Below are 26,237 nucleotides of genomic sequence, written 5' to 3'. Positions count from 1 at the left end.
CTGGTGGCTGCTCTCATTTCACCTACTTTCTTTTTAATACTATGAAAGTATCTGCCCGTAATTCCTCTGTCCCATTCCTCCTGCCACCTCTTTTTAAGTCGTGATTTAATGATATGTTTGATCTCAGCTTTGCATTAACAGCAATATCTACAGTTCTTTTCCTTGTTGCTCCTTTTGCGTATATTTATCATCAGCCAGATAGTTTCCTTCCTCCCAGATTTGTGCGGAAAGCCATACAAACTTGATTTCATCCCAATTCTCGTTATTACTAATACAGTATGTGCTATCTCTAATATCATGTATTGTGTCTAAGTGACTAGTTTTGATGACTACAAGGGCACTGCTGGAATCTGAACTAATCATTACTTTACTTGGTTTTTCTTTCTACCTCTTTCCTTCACTCCTTTTCCTGACATACTTCCTGTATGCTCTTAACTGGATGAATATTGTTATGTCCCCTCAAGTCTTCCCAGTATGTTAATGTAAGTTCTGATCTTCTCACTACAAGAAGAGTTTCTCCCATTTTCACCTGTAGGCTGACACTGGAGTGGTCTTCATGGCTCTTCAACATAACTTCAGAGCCTGAATAGTGTCAAACGTTTTCTTACAAGGCCTTAGCTCCTGACTCATACTAGACACATCCATAATCAAGAGCTGATCTGACTAGTGCAATATAAATACTTTTCAGAGCATTCCTATTAGTGCCCCACAAACACCTGATAATGTTTTGGACCTTAATACATTTCTCTTCAATTTTTCTCATATGTTCCATATAAGCCTCTTATCAAACCACACCCTGTTATACTTGAAACAGGCCACACAAAATGTCTCCATACAACTTAATTGTTTCAACAATTCTGTTATAGGTAGAAAATAATACTTTATTTTATCCGCTGAATATCTAAAACTTAATTTACTTTCCACACAATTCCATCATCTGCAAATAGTGACATCCCAATTGACCCGTCTACCTTACTAAATACTTATTTATCGTATTTGATACTGGACTAATTATACTGACTTGAGGTGTTCTATTTTCCACTGAATAATCTGCACTAAGATCTTTCCCTGCTCTAACTTGTTGAGGAAGTTCCCCTGTCTGTACAATCTGTACATCATAAGAAGAATGGAGCCTGTCCCATTCCACACATACTCCCTTCTCTCTAAGCAGTCCCCCAGGTCAGGTTATAGATAAAGGGCCAACTAGCAGCAAATTGTAGCATCTGCGCTCATGGACTTTCACATTTAACTCAGATGCTTCAGACAGAGGCACCCACTTTAACTCTTTTGGGTATTTCACCAATGGCAAGACGTAAGGACACAATGTGATTTAGGAATAGATACTTTAGGCTTAACTATCCAATAGGATGCATTAACATCCATGTGACATAGAGAGTGACAGCAATTCTAGCCATTCATGGATATGCTGTTAGAATGGGTGATGCAAGTAGAGGAAGATATATTGGGATGCTGTTGAAGACATCTTCAGAAATGGGCTTTAGCTCCAAGCAATGCAGACAGCTAATATGGTTAATATTTGCCATCTACCCCTGTTTGATCACATTTTGTTTTTTTTTGTGATTAAAATGCAATAAAGAAAATGGGTTGGAAAAAAAATGGGTTGGAAAAAACTAATATGAAACAAGATATTTTATCACTATTGATGTATATTTCTTTGAACTTAATTAGGAATTTAACACACCCATGTCAGTCTGCACAACACATCATGGACTATTCATGCCAGCACATACAACACATGAGGGGCAGAGTTCTAAGGTGTGCAGCTGCATTTGTATATCTCCACTTACTGGCTCCTGCGGGGCGGGGCCTGTGGCTTGCTGCTGACAGGCTTTTTTGGGGGCTGGCTGATGATCAATCTAATCATCTTCTTCAAACTCACAGTAAGTCTCTGAATTGACAGAAACATGATTCGCATAAAGTCTTCCTCTTCCTCTTCCTCATGAGGAAGTTTTGTTCTATTCAAAAATCATTACTAAGGGCTTCTGAGCAGAGAATCTTTTTTGCCACCTTGATCGATTGAGATAAGAAGCCACACAGGCAAAGCTATTACTTTGTTGTATCCCGCCCCCAATTTGTACCTTGGAGTGAGGAAATATAGTAGCCTGAGTCTGAGACCGCTCCATTGGGCTGTGGTTATGGGGCGCGTTTCAACTGACCAGGAAGTAAAATTCTTCTTCGCTCAATTGGATAGACCTACAACCAATCAGAGCAACGTAGTATGTGACGTATATTAAGCAACGCATTGTGAGTTATTGGGTTCACACCGGACGCTTCAGCGCAGCAAATAATTTTTCCTCAACGGAGCGACTCCAGACCGAACTGCCCGACCTAAAATGTTGTGGGCGGGGCTAAGTTCGTCTGGCATCCAGGCTAGAAATATAGGGTAAAATGAAACAAAAATTGCAGGTGCAGAAGACAAAATTCCCACACAAATGCACACATATACAAACACACATTAACTGCAGACCTAGGTAGGAGGAGGATAGAGTGAATGTACATAGCACCTAATCGTGTGTTAGCTCATTCGGACATGTTTACTAAAACACCAACAAGAGTTCTTCGCTTACTCCCGCATCAGCTCCGATGTTACCTCCTCTGTAACCTGACTGACTCTGACTCTTGACAAGTGCTTGAAGCTGCCCGTTTATACATTTTGCCCCTCCCACTGGGCTTAATTAACAAATTAAACAATATTATGGGTAAAACCAGTTCATGGAAATTAAAATAACTGGTGGCAATGATTTATATGTCACAAAATACCGCAAATATATAGTGTAGTGCATATAAGAGGAATAAATACAGGCTGACATCAGTGATCAACAATAATTAAAATGTCCTAAAACTCTTATTCAACTCCATTAATACATCTTTAAACTCATGGCTCTTCTTGTCCTGTGTGAAAAAGAGGCATACGATATAAAGAATAGAATTCTAACGAAATATTATGGAATAAAAAACAAAACAGGAACCTTTTTAAATGGCGAGGAAGTTAAGCCCCTGGAGTTGCTCCGTCACACTTCTCTATATAATTTTCTAAATCATCTGGGTGAGAGGGTTATATTAGAATTTGAAGGTGTATATCATACACTTTAACTTAATTGCAGCTCCCCTAAACGCCCTCAACACACACACATGAATAGTAATCATCAGTCCCGCGTTTTCTAAACTTCCCTTTGAAGTTCCTTGCTGGTATGTGTGACAGAACTGTATGTACAGTTAGGAGTCAAAATAAATATATGCATATTAATATGTGTTTCTCCCATTCTAAAAGAAAATACTTAAATCATTAAAGTAATAACAAAAATCAGTAAGTCACACATATCTCTGATCAGTGCTTTTTTATGAACAATAATTTACATCTTACAAAATGAAATAATTATTTAGTAATTATTACTTTAAACATTAAATGTTTGCAGTAGTGTACACACATTATTTAAAGACACACAGGCTTTACAATTGCAAGGTTCCATAGTTGTTAGTGTTAATACATTCAATGCATTTGTGACATATTGCAGTTAATTGACATTAAATTGCAATTATGTGTGTGTGTGTGTCTGCGTTTGTGCACGTGTGTGTCTGTGTGTGTGTGTGTGTGTGAGTGTTTATGTGTGTGTGCTTCTGTTAACTGATCATTTCAAAGTGATTTCATCTCTCTTGAGTATCAAACACTGTAGGCTGAGAAGACGACTGTTGCTCTTAGCATTAGAGATTCAGATTGTCTTGTGGGAACAATAACTGGGAAATACTGTTGTCCAATGTGTCTAGTGTCTCTTTCATCATATGGCAGTTATTACCTCTGCCATGAGTTGAAGTCTCCACCTGTGTCTGTCTGTAAGATTTGTTTGTTTGCTTGGTAGAGTATTTCATTAGCAGAATTACACAAAAACTACTAAACCAATTTCTGCCAATGTTGGTGGAGGGATGGGCCCTTGGCCTGGGTGGAAACCATTACATTTTGGTGTGGATGCAGATTTGTGGGGGGAATCCAGGAGTTTCCACTTTCTCTAAATAAGTTGTCAAATAAATCATTTAGGTTATGAGACCACTTCCTTTTTTCTTTTATATATCTACTATTTGATGAAGCAAGAGATCTGTTTAGTAAAATGAGAAACACATGTTAAGCTTACCTCTTGTTGTGTGACTTAGGTTGCAGCCAACATTGTAATTTTCTTAAAATGTAGAAATATAATTTGTGTTCAATTTGTGTGTTTGCATTTCTTTGCATGGATGTCTTGACACTGTTCTGAAGAAAAGCTGATCACTCGGCTTCTGTTACAGCCAGTTCTGAAGGCTGGCTGTAGTCAGTGTTTCATACTCAAGATACATTTTGGATGGAGAGCCACTCTGACTCATTACATTAATATTTATAGACACTTTAGATCATCATCAGTGATTTGGATGCAACATTAATCTTTGTCTTAATTTTGTTTGATATTTGTATGGTGACCCTGAAAGCTCAATACATTCAGGCAAATAGTCCAAACACCAGCAAATGATAATCACGGCAATAATCACATTTCAAGCAGCTTGTCAGTAAGTTGGGCCTTTGTGACCCCAGAGAAGATGGAAATCATGTGTATGGAGACATTTTCTGATGACATTCAATTAAATGTACAAAACTGGGATATGTTTTGTATGTTTAAACTCAAAATACTTGCAACATTCAAAATGTTGGTTATAAAATGCTTTAAAAAAATCACATTATGTGGTATTTTGATTAGCGAAGCTTTGAGCAAGTTCAGTTTCAAGCGCTTCAGCCAATTGAGATAAATAAGCATTTCTGTCAAGTTGAAATTAAAGACGGATTTGAAAATGTGTAATTTTATCTGGTTTGACATTTCTTTAAAAAAACGTTTTATCAGCATTGTCTGTAGATGATACCAAAAGTGTGAGTATCGAGTGACTAGTCAGAGTAGTTTAGAGAAGTTAACTTCTGGTTTTAAGACCAGAAGATCCAGATGAAAGCTACACATGTTTGGCAATTGATGAAGGTCCTTTGCTTTAATTCACTGCATATGCTGTCTTAAATTGCAGAGCATTGAGCTATCAGGGCAATTAGAAATGTCATGTGTATGTTGGGTCTGTAGGTATTTTACAATGTAATGAAGAATAAAAGTTTCGAAAATTTTCCATGCAGCAGTACCTTTAGACTGTTAGGGTTCATTTCCTGACAAAGCTCTCTACCATACATAGAGCTTTGTGCCATGCATTACACACCATTGTGTGTGGGCGTACAATACATATTTATTACACATTTATGTGAAACATAAAGCATCACATGTTCAAGTTGCTGACTCAAGCACTTTAATCATCTCTTGATTTCTCCATCCACTGCTCAATGAAGATCAAAGGACAAGGTGTCATTGTGTTGGATTTAAGTCAAATGTCTCCTGATAATTTAAGCTTTTCAATGCTTTACTTCACTGCTTTCCCCCATTTGATCAATCCGAGGAATGGAGAAGCTGGACACCTTATGGGTGCGTCTCCCTGCCCTCACACCAACCCTGGCTCCAGTTTGCGGTCCTCCTCCTCCTCCACCTTCTTGGGCTTGTTGGATCCTAAAGGCCTCTCTTAGGTTCTGAGCTCGTACCTCCTTGCTCTGGATCTCCTCTACTAATCGGCTAGGGAACCAGCCCCTTTCACCATCATGGAGCCTTTCACCAAACATCCAGCCTGTAATACATATGACACAAAAAGTCAGGGGGTGGCATAAAGATAGAAAGAGAAAATTACTGAAAATAAACTAATACAAATAGATTTTCTTGAGATATTTAACAAAAAACTCCTTCAAAGGAGATATAGGAGCAGAGTTGTGCAACTACAAACCATCATCTGTTCTCTCTAGGAGGTTCAAAACATCAGCCATCTCAATGGAGAGTTCATCTGGCTCCTGAGATGAGTATGACTGAATACACTGCACCTGTGGAGAGTCTAAAGATCACACACACTTTGAGTTCATGTCTTCATATCTGGATGTTGAGGACTGCAATCTGTTGGTGTGATATTCTGTCTCACCTGGTTGGTGGGCGTTGGTAGACATAAAGCGCGTGCGCCGGTTTGGAGTGAGAGCGCAAATCCATCGCAGCTTGTCACTCCTGTCCACAGAATTTAATTAATTAGAAAACGGTACAACAGGATAACATTTGGACCAACAAACTGTTTACAAATCCAACCGATCTACTTTACATCCTAGTAGAATGTAGAGTAGATCTACATTATTTAGGGTTTAGGGCTACAGACAGTATCCCTAACTGTCTGTAGTAGTTTAGGGCTACACAAACAAACTTGAAGAGTTGAAATAAGCATTGATTTGAACTGTTCTGAAGTTTGTCTGTTTAGCTCTAAACTACTAAAGCACATCAATGAACTCCACTGCTATAGTGTGTCACACGATCCTTCATTAATGCTCTGCACAAAATTCTAGAATTAAAATGTTATGTGATAATCACATATTGCTCGACTACATGAATCTACAGCTGTAAATACATATTTTGTAGATTTCGATTTGATCAGACAAACCAACTCCGGTGGGTGACTCCTCGAGAACAGTGTAAATGCAATTCTGGTATGTGGGGGAATTCCAATTTATTGCACTTTACTAATGCACACCTAGGCTTGATTCATAAAACAGTGGCAGGGTATGCTGACCAATGGGTTTCTATGGTGAGTCATGGCATCAAGCAATGAGAAGAAAAAGAAGCCCAACTTTTCTGACACCGAAATCGAGCTGGTGAGTGAGGTGGAGGTTAAGAACGACAGATTGTTTGGTGGACACAGCAGTGATGTAAAATGTAAATGGTTTTGTATTTATATAGTGCTTTTCTAGTCTTGATGACCACTCAAAGCGCTTTACAGTACAGTTTTACATTCCCACATTCACACACACATTCATACAGTGCATTTAATCGCAGCACTTTGCTATTCTATGGGGGGCCATTCAGGGTTCAGCATCTTGCCCAAGGACAATTCGGCATGCAGATGGGTTAGACTGGGGATCGAACCGCCGACCTTCAGGTTGGAGGACGACCACTCTACCCCTCAGCCACAGCCGCCGATGTGACTAATAAAAGGAAATGCACTGAATGGTAACATGTTACCGCTGCAGTTAATGCAGTGAGCTAGAGTTAATATAAAAAATTATCGAATTTAAAGGAGGACGCAAAAATAGAATTACTTCATGCTGTCAGAATGTGAGGGAACTTGTATCAACTCCCATTTCAATCTTCCAGGGCTGGAGAATTATTAAATTCAAAGATATCTGTGATATACCCTATCTATAACATTTTATAGAATTATATTTTTACAAAAGGGTTTTAAGCAGAAAGGTAAATATTTATGAGTACTTGTGTATAAACTGGGATGGTTCAATTCCATCGGGTTAGTCTGTGCAATACCGGACTCAGTTCAGCACATAGATCATCACAGCTATAGAATATACAGTGCTGTGAAAAAGTATTTGCCCCCTTCCTGGTGTCTTATTTTTTGGCATATTTGTCACACTAAAATGTTTCAGATCATCAAACAAATTGTAATATTAAACAAAGATAACCCAAGTTAATACAAAATGCAGTTTTTAAATGATAATTTAATTTATTAAGGGAAAAAAGCTATCCAAACCTACCTGGCCCTATGTGAAAAAGTAATTGCCCCCTCTTGATAAATCATGAATGAACTGTGATTAACCACATTCTTTGGAAAGCTTAATTCAATTTCACTAGCCACACCCAGGCCTGATTACTGCCAGACCTGTTGAATCGAGAAATCCCTTAAATAGAACATGTCTGACAAAGTGAAGTAGGCTAAATGATCTCTAAAAGCAACACATCATGTCGCGATCTAAAGAAATTCAAGAACAGATGAGAAACAATGTAATTGACATATATCAGTCTGGAAAGGGTTACAAAGCCATCTCTAAGGCTTTGGGCCTTCAGCGAACCACGGTGAGAGCCATTATCCACAAATGGAGAAGACTTGGAACAGTGGTGAACCTTCCCAGGAGTCGCTGGCCTAGCAAAAATTACTCCAAGAGCGCATCGACGACTCATCCAGGAGGTCATAAAAAACGATAAGAAAGATACTTGGCAAAAATGGCATCCATGGGAGAGTTCCAAGGCGAAAGCCACTGCTGACCGAAAAAGAGCACTAAGGCTCGTCTCACATTTGCCAAAAACATCTTGATGATCCCCAAAACTTTTGGGCAAATATTCTGTGGACTGACGAAACAAAAGTTGAACTTTTTGGAAGGTGTAGGTCCCGTTACATCTGGCGTAAAACTAACACAGCATTTCAGAAAAACAACATCATACCAACACTCAAACATGGTGGTGTTGTGTGATGTTCTGGGGCTGGTTTGCAGCTTCAGGACCTGGACAACTTGCCATTATTGATGGAACCATGAATTCTGCTCTCTACCAGAAAATCCTGAAGGAGAATGTCAGGCCATCAGTTTGTGACCTCAAATTCAAGCGCACTTGGGTTGTGCAGCAGGACAAAGATCCAAAACACACCAGCATGTCCACCTCTGAATGGCTAAAAAAAACCGAATGAAGGTTTTGGAGTGGCCTAGTCAAAGTCCGGACTTAAATCCGATTCAGATGCTGTGGCATTACCTTAAACAAGCCATTTATACTAAAAAAACCTACAATGTGGCTGAATTAAATCTATTCTGCAAAGAAGAGTGGGCCAAAATTCCTCCACAGCGATGTGAAAGACTTATTGCCAGTTATCGCAAACGCTTGATTGCAGTTGTTGCCGCCAAGGGTGGCACAACAAGTTATTAGGTTTAGGGGGCAATTACTTTTTCACATAGGGCCAAGTAGGTTTGGATAGCTTTTTTCCCTTAATAAATGAAATCATCATTTAAAAACTGCATTTTGTATTTACTTGGGTTATCTTTGTATAATATTACAATTTGTTTGATGATCTGAATCATTTAAGTGTGACAAATATGCAAAAAATAAAAAAATCAGGAAGGGGGCAAATACTTTTTCACAGCACTGTATATCAGCTGATGATTCAGTCATTATCATTCGCTGAATATTTGTTTCCTCCTTAACCTTCCATTGGCTTACTCATCTGGCAGAACAAGTGCATCCAACATGCAGTACTACGCACAAGTGTCAATCGTGTACTGATTACTTCACACCTTAACGAATTGATCACAACAATCAGTGGTATCCTAACCTCTAGTCTGGGACATTATTTGGAAATGGCAGTTTGACAGGTGAACACAGTTTATGTATTTTTGACTTTGTCCACCTGACAGCACAACCATGTTAACTGCAGACATTTTAACACACACACACACACACACACACACACACACACACACACACACACACACACACACACACACACACACACACACACATTATATGAACACTAAAGTTGTACTTGGTGATACAGGTGTAGTGGTAGAATATTATTAAAAACTAATATTCAGTCGGTTCTGCAACTCTGTTATTTTATGGTATCTAAGTGTAAATTGCTTGGAAATTAATGATTTATTTGAGCTACGAAGTCTCCTATGGCGCAGTTGTGTCGCACAAATAACACTGCTGGTTTCATGTTTATTATAAAGTGGATCTATAATCTGGTTTTAATTCACAACCTCACCTCTGCATCGCAAGTTTCCCTAGCTAAACTATTTGTATGCATTGGTTAGAGTTAGCGTACAGGAACTTTAACGCTAACGGTTATAAATGAGGACCCAGGTCTCAGATTTGTTTGTGTTGTGCTCCCTGTGTCTGCTATCATTAATATTTCCATACAAACATATTAGAGTTCATCTCTTTGTTTCCTCTTTCATTGTGTTTGTTTTTTCCCTGCCTTTGTGTGTGCAGTTTGTCATAGTTTTGATTTTCCAGGCACTCCTGTTTGTATAATAATTTTGTGGAAGCACCTTGTTTGCCAGTTTTCAGTTCATCTTTTGCTTTGCTAACCTTCACAACCCTGCCAACATTTGATCAAGTATATCAAGCCTTCTCAGCATCTGAAGCTCTGTATCAGAATGGTGTACAGATCTCTCACCTGCCTGCCCAGCTCTGTAATCCTGGAGTCCTGTATCATTTCCAGTCTATCCGCTCAATTCAAATCATCCTATCTAGTTTTTACAATAAACACATAAAAACGTGTGCAGTCAGATGTGATTAAACTCCACTTGCACAAGTTTTACTCCTGCTCTTCAGATATGGAGAACTGTTCATGCACATCTGACCCCTGACCTACAAAAACACTTGCTCCACCTTGTTCTACCTGTCACAAAAGCTTTAGTACATTGGACCAAACGTACAAGAAGCTCTGTTAAAGTACAGCTATTACAAATCTGTTCCAGCCAATAAAGTCATCAGAATTTGATTGGTAGTGGACAGAGACAATACCTCCGTACTTTAACCTACATGTACATCTCATTTACTGTGGCTCCTCTGATCCGCCACAGATACTTACATACTGGCCGTCTTCAGCATGTAATTGACTAGACGATCCTCTTGGTTCTCCAGTAGCTTAAGATTAAAGACACTGGCCAGCAGCTGGCCCTGGTCTTCAAGATCCTCAGTCCTCAACATGGCCCTTGTGCACGAGTCGAGAACCTGGAACTTGTCCCCACTGACAACGAGATGGCTTAGTTAACATTCCTTAATCCCTTCAGGGCAACAACTGACTGATACAAGTCAGTCAGATATATATATATTTTCAATCCTCAACTGCATCATTACACCTATATATATATATATAGATCGATATATGTATCAGTCAGATACATAAATCTATCTGCATATGTGGGTGTAATGATGCAGTTGAATTGTAGTGTGTTGTACTTACTGGCAATTCTATTATTTTGTCGATCCAATTTATATCTGTCAGCATGAGTGCTAAATAACAACTATATGTCTGTATAATGCAGTACAATTACACAGCAGTCAGAATACATGCTCCTCTTTAAAATAGTAAGAAAAACATCAGAACATTCATGATGGCAGCACTGCATTTGTTTTAGGTAGGTGTTACTGATAATCCTACAGAAAAGAGACAAAGACAAGAGTAAATACTTAATTTTTACCTGGAGCTGCGCTTGGTTACCAGCAGCAGATTGTTGAAAAGAAATAAGTAGACCGGTTGGTAGAGTTTACGACTCCGCATGGTCCGAGTGCTTTTTGGTCCAGACATTAGCTGTACTTCACCCTTCTTTAGCAACCAGCGTGAGTGAGAAATGATGGGTACAGACTACAAGGGGTTAAAAGAAGTCAAAGATATGAGTATAAAGTCAGGTCCACACTTATGTACACAAAACTGTTCTTTATAATTCCTGCCCTTCTGAGTCAGAGTGAGTGTAAAAGTGTGCACTTATAGACTTTATAGATGCCACCTTTTGTGTGAGAAGTGGCGTACTCCCAAAATGGGCTCTGAAAGATGCGTAACAGCACGCAACAGTTATAAATGAATCCCCAGGGCCTTCAAAAATGACAGACTGATTTACATATTTGAGGCAGAAAGTCTTGATCCAGACTTGAAAAGGGTATTGTATAAATTGGTACAGAGCTATAGTCTTAAAAAATCCCCTTAATCCTTAGCAGCACTATGGCATTGTACCAACACATTGTGTTGACCTACTTTCCCCACTTTGTGATAACCACGTGAGCAAGGGCTCATATTATGAACTGGGCAGAGACAAAGGTCTCACATCAACAGACCTAAAGCCCATTGAATTAGCCATCATGAAAACTAAACAGTGTGATTTCATTACAGTGGAAAACACAAGACAATAAGACTTTATTTACCTTGGATTTAAACTCCAGTGTTTTCTCTATCGTAATAAGCTCCTCAGTACGACTCATTTTCCTGACTCCCTCGTTACACTCTTTCACAATCTGAGGAAGACAAGGATATTCACCATTAGTCCATTACATTAAAACTCCACACACGTTGTTTTCTCATATTTAGCTTTTTCTTAATAATCTTCATCTTCTTTGTCAGCTGGAGTCAGTCCCAGCTGACATTGGGCGAATGCAGTGCTCACCCCGGACAGGTCGCCCATCCATCACAGGCTGTTGTATAGAGACAAACAACCATTCAAACTCACATTCAATCCTACAGAAAATGTTGTATCTAATAACCTGCATGTCTATGCCATTTGACTGTTGAAAGAGTGGGTGTATGTATGTTTAGACAAATGTCTGATTAAATCATATAGAAATCCGAATGCTGAAATCTACTAATTGTTTATTTCGATTCAATGGATACAGGAACACTGGCCTCTTAACAGTGGACTTTTAAATCTAATCCAAACTCTTAAAAAAAAAAAAACACATGTAAAAAGGGAAATTATTTAATCTTTAGACTGAAATAAGCCCTGCAGAGGATGATATCCAACAGGACATTGTCAGATAGAAGGAACACTGCACACTTATCCAAGGGACATTGTTTTGTCTCTAATCTCTTGTGAACCCTATAATAACACCAGTTATGTACATCATAACAAACCTGGAACGCATGCTTGTATGAATGTGTGTGCTCAGCCAACACAGTGCGTAAATAAAACCAACGTAAACAGTCATATCATTACGTTGATACCATCCTCACAGCGACCTCAGCGGGCCCAGCTCCCTGACTGACCTGCTCCAGCTGCTGATGTGCTTTTATAGCATTTCCTTCCCTCTCTGAGTTTTCCTCAGCTTTCTTCAGGATATTCTGTGAAGAGAAAAAGAGTCTTGTGAAAATAAACCAAATTATTCAACGATGGAATCAAACATTGTTCATGGCTGCAACATGTCTTATATTCATGTTGGTACACTCACCTGAACAAGCAGCTTGAGCCTTGTGATCCTCTGGAATGGAAGGATGAGGAATGATGTAAAGGACAGGCCTCTGACACAAGAATGATTCTCCAGTGCAGCCATGGTCTCCCGAAAAGCCTGGTTTCCCTCTCTGGAACCACAATCATAAGAACACAGTGAACACACAGCTCTGCCATCCACACACACACACACAAACACCCACCCACACACCATCCTTGTAGTAGACTTAAAGAATACGGCTTGTGACTACTTTTTCCTTTGTCAACATGAAAGACAAAAACTAACTGCTAAACCTGAGCAAACAAACTAAACATGTTTGTCAAAAGCCCCATGAGTCACCATAAAGCACAGTGTGGTCTGCAAATACAAAATATTCCTATCAAGCACTTAAGTCAAACATTTATTTATACCAGGAAAGAGCAAAATCTCTTTTTTTGGCATACCCTAATTACAACTATACAGAAAGAATAATCCACAATTAAAAAATTTATTATAGACAGATACAATAAACAAACAATATAATTGGTAAATAAAACCAGTATATGAACAATATAAAAATCTCAGCTGGCCTGAGTCGGCAAAAATAAATTAAAAAGAATAGGTAGAATGAGCTCATCTAATTTCACTTGTCCCTGCATGTTGTTCCACTGATGTGGAGCATTACACTTAATCTAATCTCATTGTTTATGAATGTGAACCAATTATTCCTGAAGCTATTCTCAGTTATGAAGAAATCCTAATTATGAACTTCATTTAGAGGTTTGAGAGTAATACACAGCATTTGTGTTTTGGCTGCGTTCTTTCTCCTCTGCTCTTCCCCCTATACACTATAACAGCTGCACCTCCAGTCACCAGTCCGTCAAGCTTGACCACCTTTTGACCTGGTACAGTGACAACAACTTGGAGCTCAATGCTCTCAAACGGTGGAGATGACTGTGAACTTCAGAAAGAGCCAAATCCTCACAGGGGCGGTTCTGGCTAATTTGAGGCCCTGGGCAAAGAACAATTTTGAGGGCCCCCCCCCCCCCCCCCCCCCCCAAAAAAAATCTATTTTGACTATGTGTGTGTGTATGTGTGTGAGAGAGAGAGACAAAGAGAAAGAGAGAGAAAGTGATTAAATAAGTGTGTGTGAAATGGAGACTTGTGTGTGTGAGTGTGTGTGAGAAAGGGAGACATGTGAGTGAGTGAGTTAGTGTTTGTGTCATACTAACCCAGGGGTAGTCAACCTTTAGTATCGAAAGAGCAATTTGACCCCCTCTTCCCCCATATTAAATCTGCCTGGAGCCAAACAAATATTTGATAACACAGGTTATAAAGTTATATATATAGTTATACAATATATATAAAAACTATAGTTTGTGGCATTTATTAAAATTATAGAACGACAATAAAAAAACTGTTTAACTGCTATTTTAACCTGTTACAAAAAAGGAAAACACCAAACTCTTATGAAGAGGAGAACATAATACATGTGTAGGCCTACTTTGAATTAAATGAAACACAGAACTCTGCTTTTTTTGCTCATCTCCAGCTTGGTACTTTTCAGCAGATGCTGTGTGCTCGCTCTGGAAATGTCTTTCAACATGACATTTCTTATTGCTTGCTAATTCCTTGCCAGATATCAAGCATACAGGTGTATGACAATGTATGGTGAATTGTCATACACCTGCATCGTTGCATCGTTGGCAGTGAAAGCAAATTAATCTGTCCACGCAGAATTAAACTCTCTATTTACCTCATCTTCCATCCAGTCTGCATCTGAGAGCTCTAGGCTGTCCTTGCCTTTCTTTTCACAAAACTCTTGAATCTCTGCTCTCAGGTCCCATACTGTTTTAAGCACTTTGTCCAGACTGAGCCATCTGACAGCTGTGTGGTAGCCTATGTCCCCATGTTCAGTCTCATGCTCTTCTAAAAGTGCAATAAACTGTCTGTGATTCAGCTCCTGCCCTGATAAAGTTAACTAATTTAGTTACAACATCAGTAACATGATTCATTTTTGGCACTGACTTACACAACACCTCCTGATGTATAATACACAGGGTTCATACACATTTTTAACCCATGGATTTCAATGACTTTTCCTCGACTTTCAATATCTTTAAACCAACTTTCCATGACCAAACATTTTGTGAGATCTCAGTGTATACATGCAAAAGAGACTAAAGAGGGGTAGTCAACCTTTACTATCGAAAGAGCCATTTTCCCCCCTCTTCCCCCAAATTCTGTAAGTCTGGAGCCACAAAACATATTTGATAACACCGGTTATAAAGTTATATATATAGAAATACAATATATATAAAAACAATAGTTTGTTGCATTTCTTAAATTATAGAACGACAATAAAAAAAACTGTTGACATTTAACTGCTATTTTTACCTGTTACAAAAAAGGAAAACAACAAACTCTTATGAATTGGAGAACAAAATACATGTGTAGGCCTACTTTGAAATAAATGAAAAACAGAAATATGATTTTTTTTCTCATCTCCAGCTGGGTACTTTTCAGCAGATGCTGTGTGCTTGCTCTGTCTGGAAATATCTTTAAACATTATATTTCTTATTGTTTGCTAATTCCTCGCCACATATCAAACATACATGTAAACCTGCATCGTTGGCAGTGAAAGCCCTATAGATTAGCGACCTGCAGGGAAGGGCGCCGGTACGTAATAGGATGTGACGCATATTTTAGTTGACGAAATATTAAAACAAAACGTGAGAGCAGGTCAGGCCGGGTTGTGGACACAGAACTGAAGCTCGGTACAAACCACCTGCAGCTTCTGCTCTGATCAAGAAGCTGCGGTGCTGATCTCTGATCAGCTGAGACCAGAAACTCAGTGTTTTCAATGTTTCCACTGTTAAGAAGCAGCCGGTCAGTCACTGAGCGGCTGCTTCACGTTAATGTCCTCTAATCTCAATGTGTCTCTCTGAGCGAGTGAGTGGGGCGGGGGGCGGAGCCCCGGACCAGTGCGCTATCTGGGAGCGCGAACACACACACACACACACACACACATCGACCGCTCCCGGTATTTCATGACGGCCTGATACGATGGTGATTTGGAAAATGTACCTGAACGTGACGTTCACTCACGTTCATCATATGAAAACTGATTCGTAAAGTTCACCGTTCGCGAAAAATATACGCAACATGCACAGCATCGTACAGGGAGCCACTGCAGATAGGCTGAAGAGCCGCATGCGGCTCCGGAGCCTCAGGTTGCCAACCTCTGCTCTAATCAAACTATTTACTATCATTTCACTGTGTGGGGAATTGGCAACTGCAGGCGCTCCTGCTTGATGCTGTGTGAGAAGGGGGAGGGGGCGCGGGGGACAGTTCACCTCTGGGTCTCCCAAATGCAGTGATTCTCAAACTGTGTTGCGCACCCACGGGTGGGACGCGCGACCGGGAGGGGAAATGTGAGGCGGAACTAATGCTTTGAGTCAAAACTTTTGACGTCCGCATCTCTTTAATGGTGGAACTGTAAAATAATCGTTCTTTCGCCGTAGCCAGGGGTCGGCAACCCGCGGCGCTGCAGCGGCTCCCTGTACGGTGTTGTGGGGGCGCCTGTGTGTGTGTCCCCAGCCAGCACACAAACACACACAGGCGCCGGGGCTCCGCCCCCAGCTCCGCTCACTCTCTCAGCGACACACAGTGAGATCACAGCTCGTTCCTGTGGAGCAGCCGGTCAGGTACAAACAAGACACGGTGTTCAAAAACCAAGTTGTAAAGAAAGTACGATGAAGCCTGTCTTGCTCTTGGGTTCACAGTGAATGAAGGAGGACACGAGGAGAGATTTATTTGAATTATTAAAAAAAAAAAAAAAAAAAAGTCGTAAATTTTACGAGGCCCCCTGCTGGCCGAGGCCCTGGGCAACTGCCCGACTTGCCCAATGGGACGCGCCGCCCCTGCCGATGTCCTCGATCCTTCTCGTTAAGGTTCGTCCATAAAAGTCTCTCCGTGCTTTGTCTCGTAGTGGCGGTTCAAATTGTAATCCTTAAAAACAGCGATCTTTTCTCCACAAACTAAGCATCACGGCTTTCCCATTGACTTCAGTAAATAAATACTTAGCAGTCCATGTCTCGTTAAAAACTCTATCTTTCTTCTCTTAACGTGGGCTGACACTTTTGCGGACTTTAACAGCTAACTCACATCTCTTCTTAACTCCGTTCGCCAACACATCATCCGCTCGCGGCATTCAGGATGTACGTCAGGTAAATGTTAAAAAAAGGCACCTTCAAAATAAAAGAAATGTTGTTGTAGTCTTTGCATGATGTTCACTTATTTACGTGTGATTCCTAATATTCCGTTGACCTCACGCGGGCCGGTCACAGACAGCCAAAGGGCCGGATGCGGCCCGGGGGCCGTACAATGCCCAGGTCTGCTGTACAGTGTTGTGCGGGCGAGTGTCTGCGTGTGTGTCCCCAGACACACACAGGCCCCGGGGCTCCGCCCTCTCACATTCGCTCAGAGACACAGAGTGAGATCAGAGCTCGTTCCTGTTAAGCAGCCGGTCAGTGACAAACAAGACACAGTGTTCAAAAACCATGTTGAAAAGAAAGTACGATGAAGCCTGTCTTGCTATTGGGTTCATATTGAATGAAGAAGGACATGAGGAGTGATTTATTTGAAAAATAAAGAAAAAAATCATAAATAAGACGAGGCCCCCTGGTGGCCGAGGCCCTGGGCAACTGCCCGACTTGCCCAATGGGACGCGCCGCGCCACCCTGTGTGACTCCCCAGTGGACACAGTGGAGTCAATCCGCTTCCTGGGCACCTTCATCACCCAGGACCTGAAGTGGGAGCTGAACATTGGCGCCCTCCCCAAAATATCCCAGCAGTGAACGTAGTTCCTGCGGCAGCTGAAAATGTTTAACCTTCCAAAGCTGATGATGGTGACTTTCTACATTGCAATCATAGATTCCATCCTCACCTCCTCCATCACCTTATGGCAAGCTGCTGATACAGCCAAGGACTGGGCCAGACTGCAGCGCATCATTCTCTCCCCTGAGAAAGTGATCAGCTGCAACCTGCCCTCTCTCCAGGACCTGCATGTCTCCAGGACCTGAGGCCTGCAGTTAAGATCTCCGCCGATGAGGGGCCTGGAGCAGGGGCTTTTGCATTTTACAAACAGGATCAAAACTCAAAGAGTCCAGCAGTTTCTGCAGCTCAGCCGCTGCTTTTTAAACCTGAGGATCAATCAGCTCAGAGCTCTCACCTGCGCTGATGGATCCTCTGGTACAAGTGAAGGTGCTCTCCCAGCTACCTCACCAACACACCCATTCATACAGTGCAACTGTGTGCAGCAGTTTTCTCTCTATGAAATGGGGCAGTTTTGGGGGTTCAGCATCTTGCCCAAGGACACAGGAATCATACCGCGGATTTTTCATAGAACATATTTAATTCTATATTTATCCAATATTGTTATGATCTTTAATATAGCGTTCCACTGGGTATATGCAGTGTTAACTCTCAGTTTTAACATTTCCTTTTTTGCCACTTTCAGCACTGTACCCAAAATACATTTAAGGAGATATAGAGTACCAAACTGTGTTTTTTCAAAAAAATCGCAGGGCATTTGTTTTACACATTGTGTTTGTTAAGTTCAAACAAACTGAAATGGGAGGAAATTATTCATTTGTTGAGGTCTAAATAATAAATGTTAATGTTGCATTCTAATGCATCACTGATATGTCTAAAAATGTCACAAGAGACCTGAATTCTTCCATATAAATGTGTGCAGTAGTCAATCGGGTTGTTCTGTGCAAAGTATGTGATACAAATCCAGTAGACAGGAGGAACAACAGGACACAGGTTGTAGCGTAGGTTTTCTAAATTGAAAAAATAAAAGAGTTGGGCACTAGACAGGGATTCTTTGGTTCATCCGGGACAGAGGGAATCACATTCCAATCCGAGCAGGTTAGATAGGGTTTTAACATCCACCTCAGGCTCCAGGGATCAGCTTTTTTTCCTCATGGTCAAGGACGATGTGCAATGTATCCAGCCGGTTCTTGGATCAACTTTCCAGAAACTAGTTTATCTTATCTGTCACCTTTATTATCTCCCTCGCCCCTCCTTTTCCTGTTGAGGAGTAAAGGGCCATTCTGTACTTTTAGTCTTCTCCTTTCTGGAGAAGACTACTGAACATGTCTTTCAGTAGTGACTGTCAATCATTCATCAGAGTTAACGCCCAGCGACATTCTGTCTGGACCATGTTACTGCCAAAGGGTTTGAAGACCCAGTGACTGAACCAGGAAATAAAGATGATCAAAATCATGATGAGATTAGAGATAATGGCCCTTACCTTTAATTGTTAATGAACAAAAATGAAGGTCTATTGCAAAGACTTTAGCTACACAGGAGGAATTTATAGATAATTTCATGGTTGTATTTGGTCTTTTTATGGGACCTGTTTAACAATAAGAAAAATATAAAACCAGTTTTATCCTTTAAAGATAAGATCCAGCAGTGAGGCCTTCAACAGGATGTAGATATTGCCTGGAATTTCCATTGTATGACACATTGCCAAATATTATTTAGGTTAATTTGACTTAAATATGTGCAATGAATCATGCACTTAAGTCTTATGGGAAAAGGGTCTGTAGAAATCCCTGTTAATGAATGTGAAGAAAGGGAGCAGATCGCCTTTGCTTTATGATATGCAGCCTGGAAATAATCTGTCCTGGAATGAATGGCAGTGAAAAGCTCTTAAGAAGCAACCAGGCTGCATGAGGAAGAAACACTCTTCACAGCTGAGAAAGAAAACAGCTCTCCTCCTCCCATCTATCACAATCATTAGTCATTAGTCATCGCTTTTTTCACAGTTTTGTCACATGCTTCCTTGAACTGATAGAACTAACATTTCTACATTGCAGCTCATATGCGGATGTGATTCTATGTGACAAGTAATTAGGCCTGGCTCCTGCTGCCCCGACAAGACATCTCATGGACTTCATCAGTGAAGCATTCCCAAAATGTTGCTTCAAAAACTAACCACCAATATTCTCCGAACATACAAGGTTTTTTTTGTAGCTGTTATCATGAGGTACCGGTCCTCACACTGAAAATCACACTCTCAATCAGGTATGTGTGGTTGATTAAGAGGGACACATGTATTATATTCGTACCCAACCACACCCTGCAGATCACATTCGTCATGACTTCAACAAACCTGTTTTCGGAACATAAATGCATGACGGTTTACGCCTATGTACCCATAGGTCCTCTCTCTCCAAGCATGTTATCATAATAAATAGTCAAGCAGCCAACCGCACTGTTCTGTACAGGTCTCCTGTTTGTTACGCCTTTCATAAAGGTACTGTCCAAACTCAAACATCACAATAAAACGCCACCAATTGCTTCAACTAAAAATGAACATGTGACTCATGTACCAATCCATAGACAACTGCTAGTATATGAAGACAGCACATGGTAACAGATGTTTACAAAAAACAGCTACTCACAAGATACGTCTGTAGTTCTTCTCCTGGTATACCTGGTTGATAACGTATTTGATGAAGACACTGAAGTGTTCCACAGCATGGTGGTAAACAATGTCGCACACATCAGATATGAAAATGGACTTCTCGATTCGATGCTCAAGATCCATGAGGAACCTAAAAATATTATTGGACCATGACTTAGGGATGGACTGGAACTTTGTACGGTCAGCATCAATTACGAACGGATAATGAATCTGTTAAAAAAAGTCCTTGTCCTACCTTTCACTGGCTTTCATGACCTCCTCAATGTTGGAGAAGAGAAAATGCATGTCGGATTGGCTGAGAGTGTTGAATAAAACTGGGTTACGTAGGAAGTGAGCCTCTAAAATCTCCAAACTCTTGTAGTAGGATGCCTCTGAGGTGATAAGCTCAAACATGGCCTATGGACAGAAAAGCAAAGCAAAAGGCACATTAATGCTTACTGTGGTTCCCTGCATACACTGAGCATTTGATATGATGAGTGATGTCCTGCTGACACAGTTGACTGCAATGGACACTCAATGCACCTGAGAGAAATTATGCCGCAGAACTTCACTGCTCTACTGAGACTAGGAATTTGTTTTATCACTCTCTGTTATTCTGTTTTATTTTTGTTTTTTTTAACATGAATTAACATTTATCGTCATTATTATTAGTATTTACTATAATTTTGTATCTATATTGTATGTAAAGCACATTTCTTGAATGAAAGGAGTCATACAAATAAAGTGTATTATTATTATTATTCATATGCTAATGTGTGTATGTGTGTGTGTGTGTGTGTGTGTGTGTGTGTGTGTGCGTGTGTGTGTGTGTTTGTGTGTGTGTTTGTGTGTGTGTGCTCAGGTATCAACGTATGAGCCAGGTGTGTAACTTCATTCATATAAGTGGACAGACTGTAAACATTAAAGTCTGGATAAATACAGGAAACAACACTAAAACTGCTCAGAACGAAAGGTCAAAGGTCATCAACCCCAACCCTAACCCGTTCTCTGGTTGACCCTTATGTATTGCACATAAAAAGCATCTAAATCCTAAAATCCTTGAAATGCTCTGTTTTGTTAGTGTATTCATTGTTTATCAGATTATTTTTCCATAAAATGTAATATTTAGGAAAATCTCAACATAGACTCAATCCAGTTTATTAGATATATCGTGTTAAAACCATTACAGTCTTAAGCAGCAGCCATGCAAACAATTCTACCTTCAGAGATGTAATTATGTTCATGGTTTTTGGAGTGAATGGATTCAACTTTAGTTTGTCCATCACATTATTAGAAACCCCTGTCTTTAAAACACAACACAGGTCAAACAGTTCTACAGCCATCACGTGGCCACAGAGTTGAATTAACACCTCTGGTTTTGAGTGTCATAACCTTGATTAAGGAAGGAGAATCTGGCTGTTGACAAGAATGTGGACGCCAACCGTAATAGTTATATCAGTAGAGCAAGACATCAGACTCAACCCGCTCTACCCCCAGCTGTCCCTTGAGTGGTCATCAAAATATAAATACAGACCATTTACCATCTTTTAAAAATGTATGTGAATCTATGCTGACCCCACTCACATTAATTATGCACAAAGTTACAGTTAGTGTGAGATTCGTTAACAATTAAAACCTTTGTTATCCCCACCTAACTTATTCTACATGAATAGCATGAATAGTTTAATTAACTATTAACTTTTGACTCACCCTATAGTTTAGTAACATTAGTAATATTTTTTTTAACTTTGCATTTTACCTGTTATAATGTCACTTTACTTGTAGGCATGGAGTAAGCAGACACTCAAGCATGTGCTTCTATTTCTTCTTGTTTAAGAGGCAGCAGACTAACACACACAAAAACACAGTCAAACCAAAATATCACAGAAAAAGCACTTCCATCTGTTGTCAATGGATGTATTATAAGAAATGGCTCTTAAATTATGTGATTGTGTTCCTGAGCAAGCACATGTTAAGTCAGACAATTCTTTGTGCAAAAGATCACAATAGGATTTGTTGTCTATACTCAACAAATATGCATTTCCATTTCCTCTGACAGTTGCAGGATAAATCTTTAGGGCTTTTTTGCAACTCCATATTCCAGGTTCTGGGAAAGTTTAAAAAATATCAAACATGGAATTATAGCCGATAATAGGAAGTGTAACCAAATTTTATGTTAAAGTTTTCCTGTCTACTGTTTTATAGTTTTTATTTTTTCCCAGGCTCTGGGAAAGTAAAAAAAATATCAAACATGGAATTATAGCCGATAATAGAAAGTGTAACCAAACTTTTGGGCAGCAAGGCTTTTTTAATGCAGTCATGCTGTTACACAACATTATGTATGTTAAAAGTCAAGGTGGTTGATGTTCCCATCTAGTCTGCAGTGAGGTCCTTCTCTGAATTATTTTACTGGACAACAATAGTTTTAACCAGGTGCATCTAATAAACTGCATATTAGTGTTGATAGTGCCATTCAAAACCACATGTACACATTACTCATCCCTATTATTTCTGTACACATTACAAAGAAAAGTAATTTCTAAGTTGCCTGGCATGGTGAAACCTCTTGGTCACACTGACCTGTTCACTGTCACATAACTAACCTCTTGCATTATGATTTCTTTCTGCTGTAACTGGGTGAGCAGCCCACTGGCCTGCACAGCTTCCAGATTCTGCCACAAGCTCAGTGAGCGATCCCTGTTTCTCAGCTGCAGCTGTAACGCTGGGGGGGACACGACACCGGGGTCTGCCACCATAGTCCCTGTCGAGACCCCAGGGGAGAGGTTGTCGCGCTGCCGCCGCTGCTCAATCTCGTGCTGCTTTGATGTATCCCGGTACTCCTGGTACAAGAAGGCTGGAGGGTCAGAAAGACATGAGTCAGGCAATAAGCAAATGAGGGAATTTCTTTTTGCTTTTTGGAAAGACCTTAGTTACCAGTATGACATTACTGAGATAATATTAAGATAGGTCTACACTCCTGGGCTAGCTTCTATTCCAGTAGTCTGTGTAAAATATTAATCTAAAGTGTTTTAAACAAAAAGAATAATCTGATTTCCTGTCTACATGAGAACATTGGAATGTGTAGAATCTACTGCTTCCTCCTACATTATTAATAATATATGTGCACATATTTATATGTATAAAAATATATGTGTCCTATTTTGTAATCGAATGCACTGTGACCAACAGTGCTGAAGAGAATCAGAGACTTTCTCAAACAGCCATCTGTCAAACATCCGCTGCTGCTCACATATAGGTGGTAAATAGGGCAGTTTTCCTGCTCATCACATCTATCAGGCGGTCTTCATAATGTTATACTACTCATTTTAATAGTGACCCACAACACTGTTTTGGTATCTCTGTTTTATATCATATTATAACAAAAGCATAAATTGCTTAAAATATGTATTTATACAATATTCCAAATATTATTCATGTACAACCATCAAGTTGTCAGACCATTAAAGCAAATATCAGCCTGTTATGCTGAAGGTTTTTACAGCGGGTTTTGTTCATGTACAATTTACCAGATTTTTCTAGAGGTGGGTAGGACTTCAACTGTGTTCTGCACTGCAGTCAGTGCGGAGGTTGGAGAGCCACAGAGATACTGTCTCGCTCACCAGGTTTCAGGTGGGTTGAAAGTTAGCTGATAAGAACAGATGGTCTGTACAGGGAGCACTGGCCCCATGTATGTGAAGAGGGAAGGTGACTTTGAACAACCGGAGCCTGTCGCATAATCTCCCTCAGTCATATATTGCAGATTGCTTTGGTGGGCGTTTAACTGGACTGAGAATTACATAAGTACATGCACACACAGAAACGCGTGCGTACACAAACACACACACAAACACACACACACACACACACACGCACACACACACACACCTCTAAACGCTTTCCGCAGGACCCGAGCTTTACCCTACTGCACCTTGTCGGCTGTAGATCTGTGCGGATCTGTGCAGCCGACCACAGAACATCTTGAGTGCTTAATTTGCTTCATGCTGCTAGCTAGCTATTCCAGGTGTATCCGTGTGCTTTGGCAAATATCATATCTATAATAAGTGTAGGGGGGGGGGCAAGGCCATGTAAGAGAGACTCCCATTTCCCTTGTGACGAGCGAAGGATACGGAAGCTCATTCGCAGTCACTCAAGCATGACGTCTCTGACTTAGAGGAACCATAACAAACGCGGGAGTTGTTTTTTTCCAGAGTTTTTGGGTCGGTAGACATGCCAGATACCCAAATTAACGCCTAGAAGCACTACAAAGGAGGAATTTTCATAATAAGTCCCCTTTAAGTAAATTTGGACTAATTCTTGCAAATAACAATTGTCGAGTGTACACACTGAAGTACACAATGGTGAGCAGACTTTCAAAAGAGATATGTAGTAACAGGTACAACCCAGTGGCAGTGCTGAAGCCAGCATATTGAAAGTATAGAGATTGTTAATGATAAATCTCTGTTATTCAGTGTGAGTTATATAAACTCTTTGTAATTAAGAGCTGACTTTGCAGCTCTTAATTGCTGGAGGTAGTAGAAAGTGGGTGGAATATGTGTGCTACCACCCCCAATTTGAAAAGTCTTTTCTCACCAATGTTTTTGATGATATTGATGCTGTGGCAGATTGTCTGCGAGCTTTCTCCATTGTTCAGCAACCTGAAAAGAAACAACAACGGAAATCCATGTTTGGGCAGATGGATGGATGAATTCCCTCTATGCTTCTATATTTCTGTTGAAAAATCATGCAGCAGTGCTGTTGCTGCCTTCAAGCCCACAGATAGCCTGCACAATGATGAATCTCCGCTCTGTCTTCTCCAACAACAACAGGCTGAACTGCAGCACTAGATTTACGCTGTCATTAAAATACTGACGGAAATATAAAAACTGTGCCTATTACCATTCACTCTCTAGCCCCACAGTGAGTCACTACTGAATTATTCCAATCTCTCCATCACATTATTCATAATGTATTTGTCAATCTGCTCCTCCTCAAACAAAAGTACAAATGTTTGTCTGATATCTGCTGTTTACTGCAAAAAAAATATTTACAAGCACAGTTTAAGCCTTATAAAAATGATCTGTTCTCACTTCTGTCCATTACATTTTTGTGTTCTCAGAGTCATTTGGTCTGACCTGCGGTTGAAGTGATCCCGTTCGGCTCCGTCAGAACTGGGCTGTTGTGCGCTCATGGCTATCTCTCTGACCTCCTGTACAGTGCAGGCTGCAGCCGTTTGCTCTGACAGCTTTTTTATATCTCCACTATGAATGCCGTGAGTCCGGTATGTGATCCTGTCATCTGCAAAGTCTCTTTGCTGGCTGTTGAAGGCAGCCGATGTGTCCACACTCCCTCCACCCACACCTCCTCTTCTCTTATCCAGAGCATCCTTGTTGTACAGAGCATGTCTGCTGCTGGCCTCACCATTGCTTGGCAACACAGTTCTGGAATCACGGAGCTTTGGTGATGGCGGAAGGCTATATTCAACAGCAAAAAAAAAATCTTTAGAATCACATCCATTGAGGCCATCTTCACTGAACTGAAATTCCTCAAAAGAGAGAGGTAGATTTTCTCCACATTGTTAATTGTCATGTAAAGAGACCCTTGGATATTTGTTACTATATTTGATTTTCACAGTATTTGTATTTGTTTGAGTGCATTCTTGGCTTTTGTTCACAAACAGCTTTCATTAGACTTGCTGTGTCCTTAACCAGCGGCTGGATCCTCTATACAGCAAAAAACTGTACATTTCCTGAGGGCTTCAACATAGGTGGTAAACACCAGACCAAAATTACTCAAAGCATCATGGGAGGAGGATAAGGTCATTGACCCTGGGCCATATGTTTAAAACTAGATTATTCTACTAAAACTCACAAAACAGAAATATGCATTCGCATTCTATTCCTCAGATTTATGATTTATGAAGCTGTGCTCACACCTGGTTTTGTCTCAGTGTGAACTTAGGCACA

At 40.3% G+C, this 26,237-nt stretch overlaps 1 protein-coding gene across 3 annotated transcripts in view; it reads right to left on the bottom strand.

Moving 5' to 3' along the window:
* Positions 1–3,344: 3,344 nt before the first annotated feature.
* ngef (neuronal guanine nucleotide exchange factor) overlaps positions 3,345–26,237 on the bottom strand; it is a 29,174-nt gene continuing 6,281 nt past the window's right edge. For all 3 annotated transcript variants that reach the window (XM_053422167.1, XM_053422165.1, XM_053422164.1), the window contains 13 exons: positions 25,407–25,745; positions 24,865–24,929; positions 22,878–23,128; positions 20,531–20,691; positions 20,273–20,425; positions 12,816–12,945; positions 12,634–12,708; positions 11,799–11,888; positions 11,081–11,244; positions 10,468–10,626; positions 6,037–6,116; positions 5,848–5,952; positions 3,345–5,694 (listed from right to left, as the gene is read on the bottom strand). In XM_053422167.1, the coding sequence (XP_053278142.1) occupies positions 5,429–5,694; positions 5,848–5,952; positions 6,037–6,116; positions 10,468–10,626; positions 11,081–11,244; positions 11,799–11,888; positions 12,634–12,708; positions 12,816–12,945; positions 20,273–20,425; positions 20,531–20,691; positions 22,878–23,128; positions 24,865–24,929; positions 25,407–25,745 (2,038 nt within the window). In that variant the 3' untranslated portion in view covers positions 3,345–5,428. The remainder of the gene's footprint in view (positions 5,695–5,847; positions 5,953–6,036; positions 6,117–10,467; positions 10,627–11,080; positions 11,245–11,798; positions 11,889–12,633; positions 12,709–12,815; positions 12,946–20,272; positions 20,426–20,530; positions 20,692–22,877; positions 23,129–24,864; positions 24,930–25,406; positions 25,746–26,237) is intronic.

The sequence above is a fragment of the Pleuronectes platessa genome, chromosome 5 (assembly GCF_947347685.1).
Source record: "Pleuronectes platessa chromosome 5, fPlePla1.1, whole genome shotgun sequence".
Classification (NCBI taxonomy): domain Eukaryota; kingdom Metazoa; phylum Chordata; class Actinopteri; order Pleuronectiformes; family Pleuronectidae; genus Pleuronectes; species Pleuronectes platessa.
Note: the sequence above shows the minus strand (reverse complement) of the source record. Positions and strands in the feature narration are given on the sequence as shown.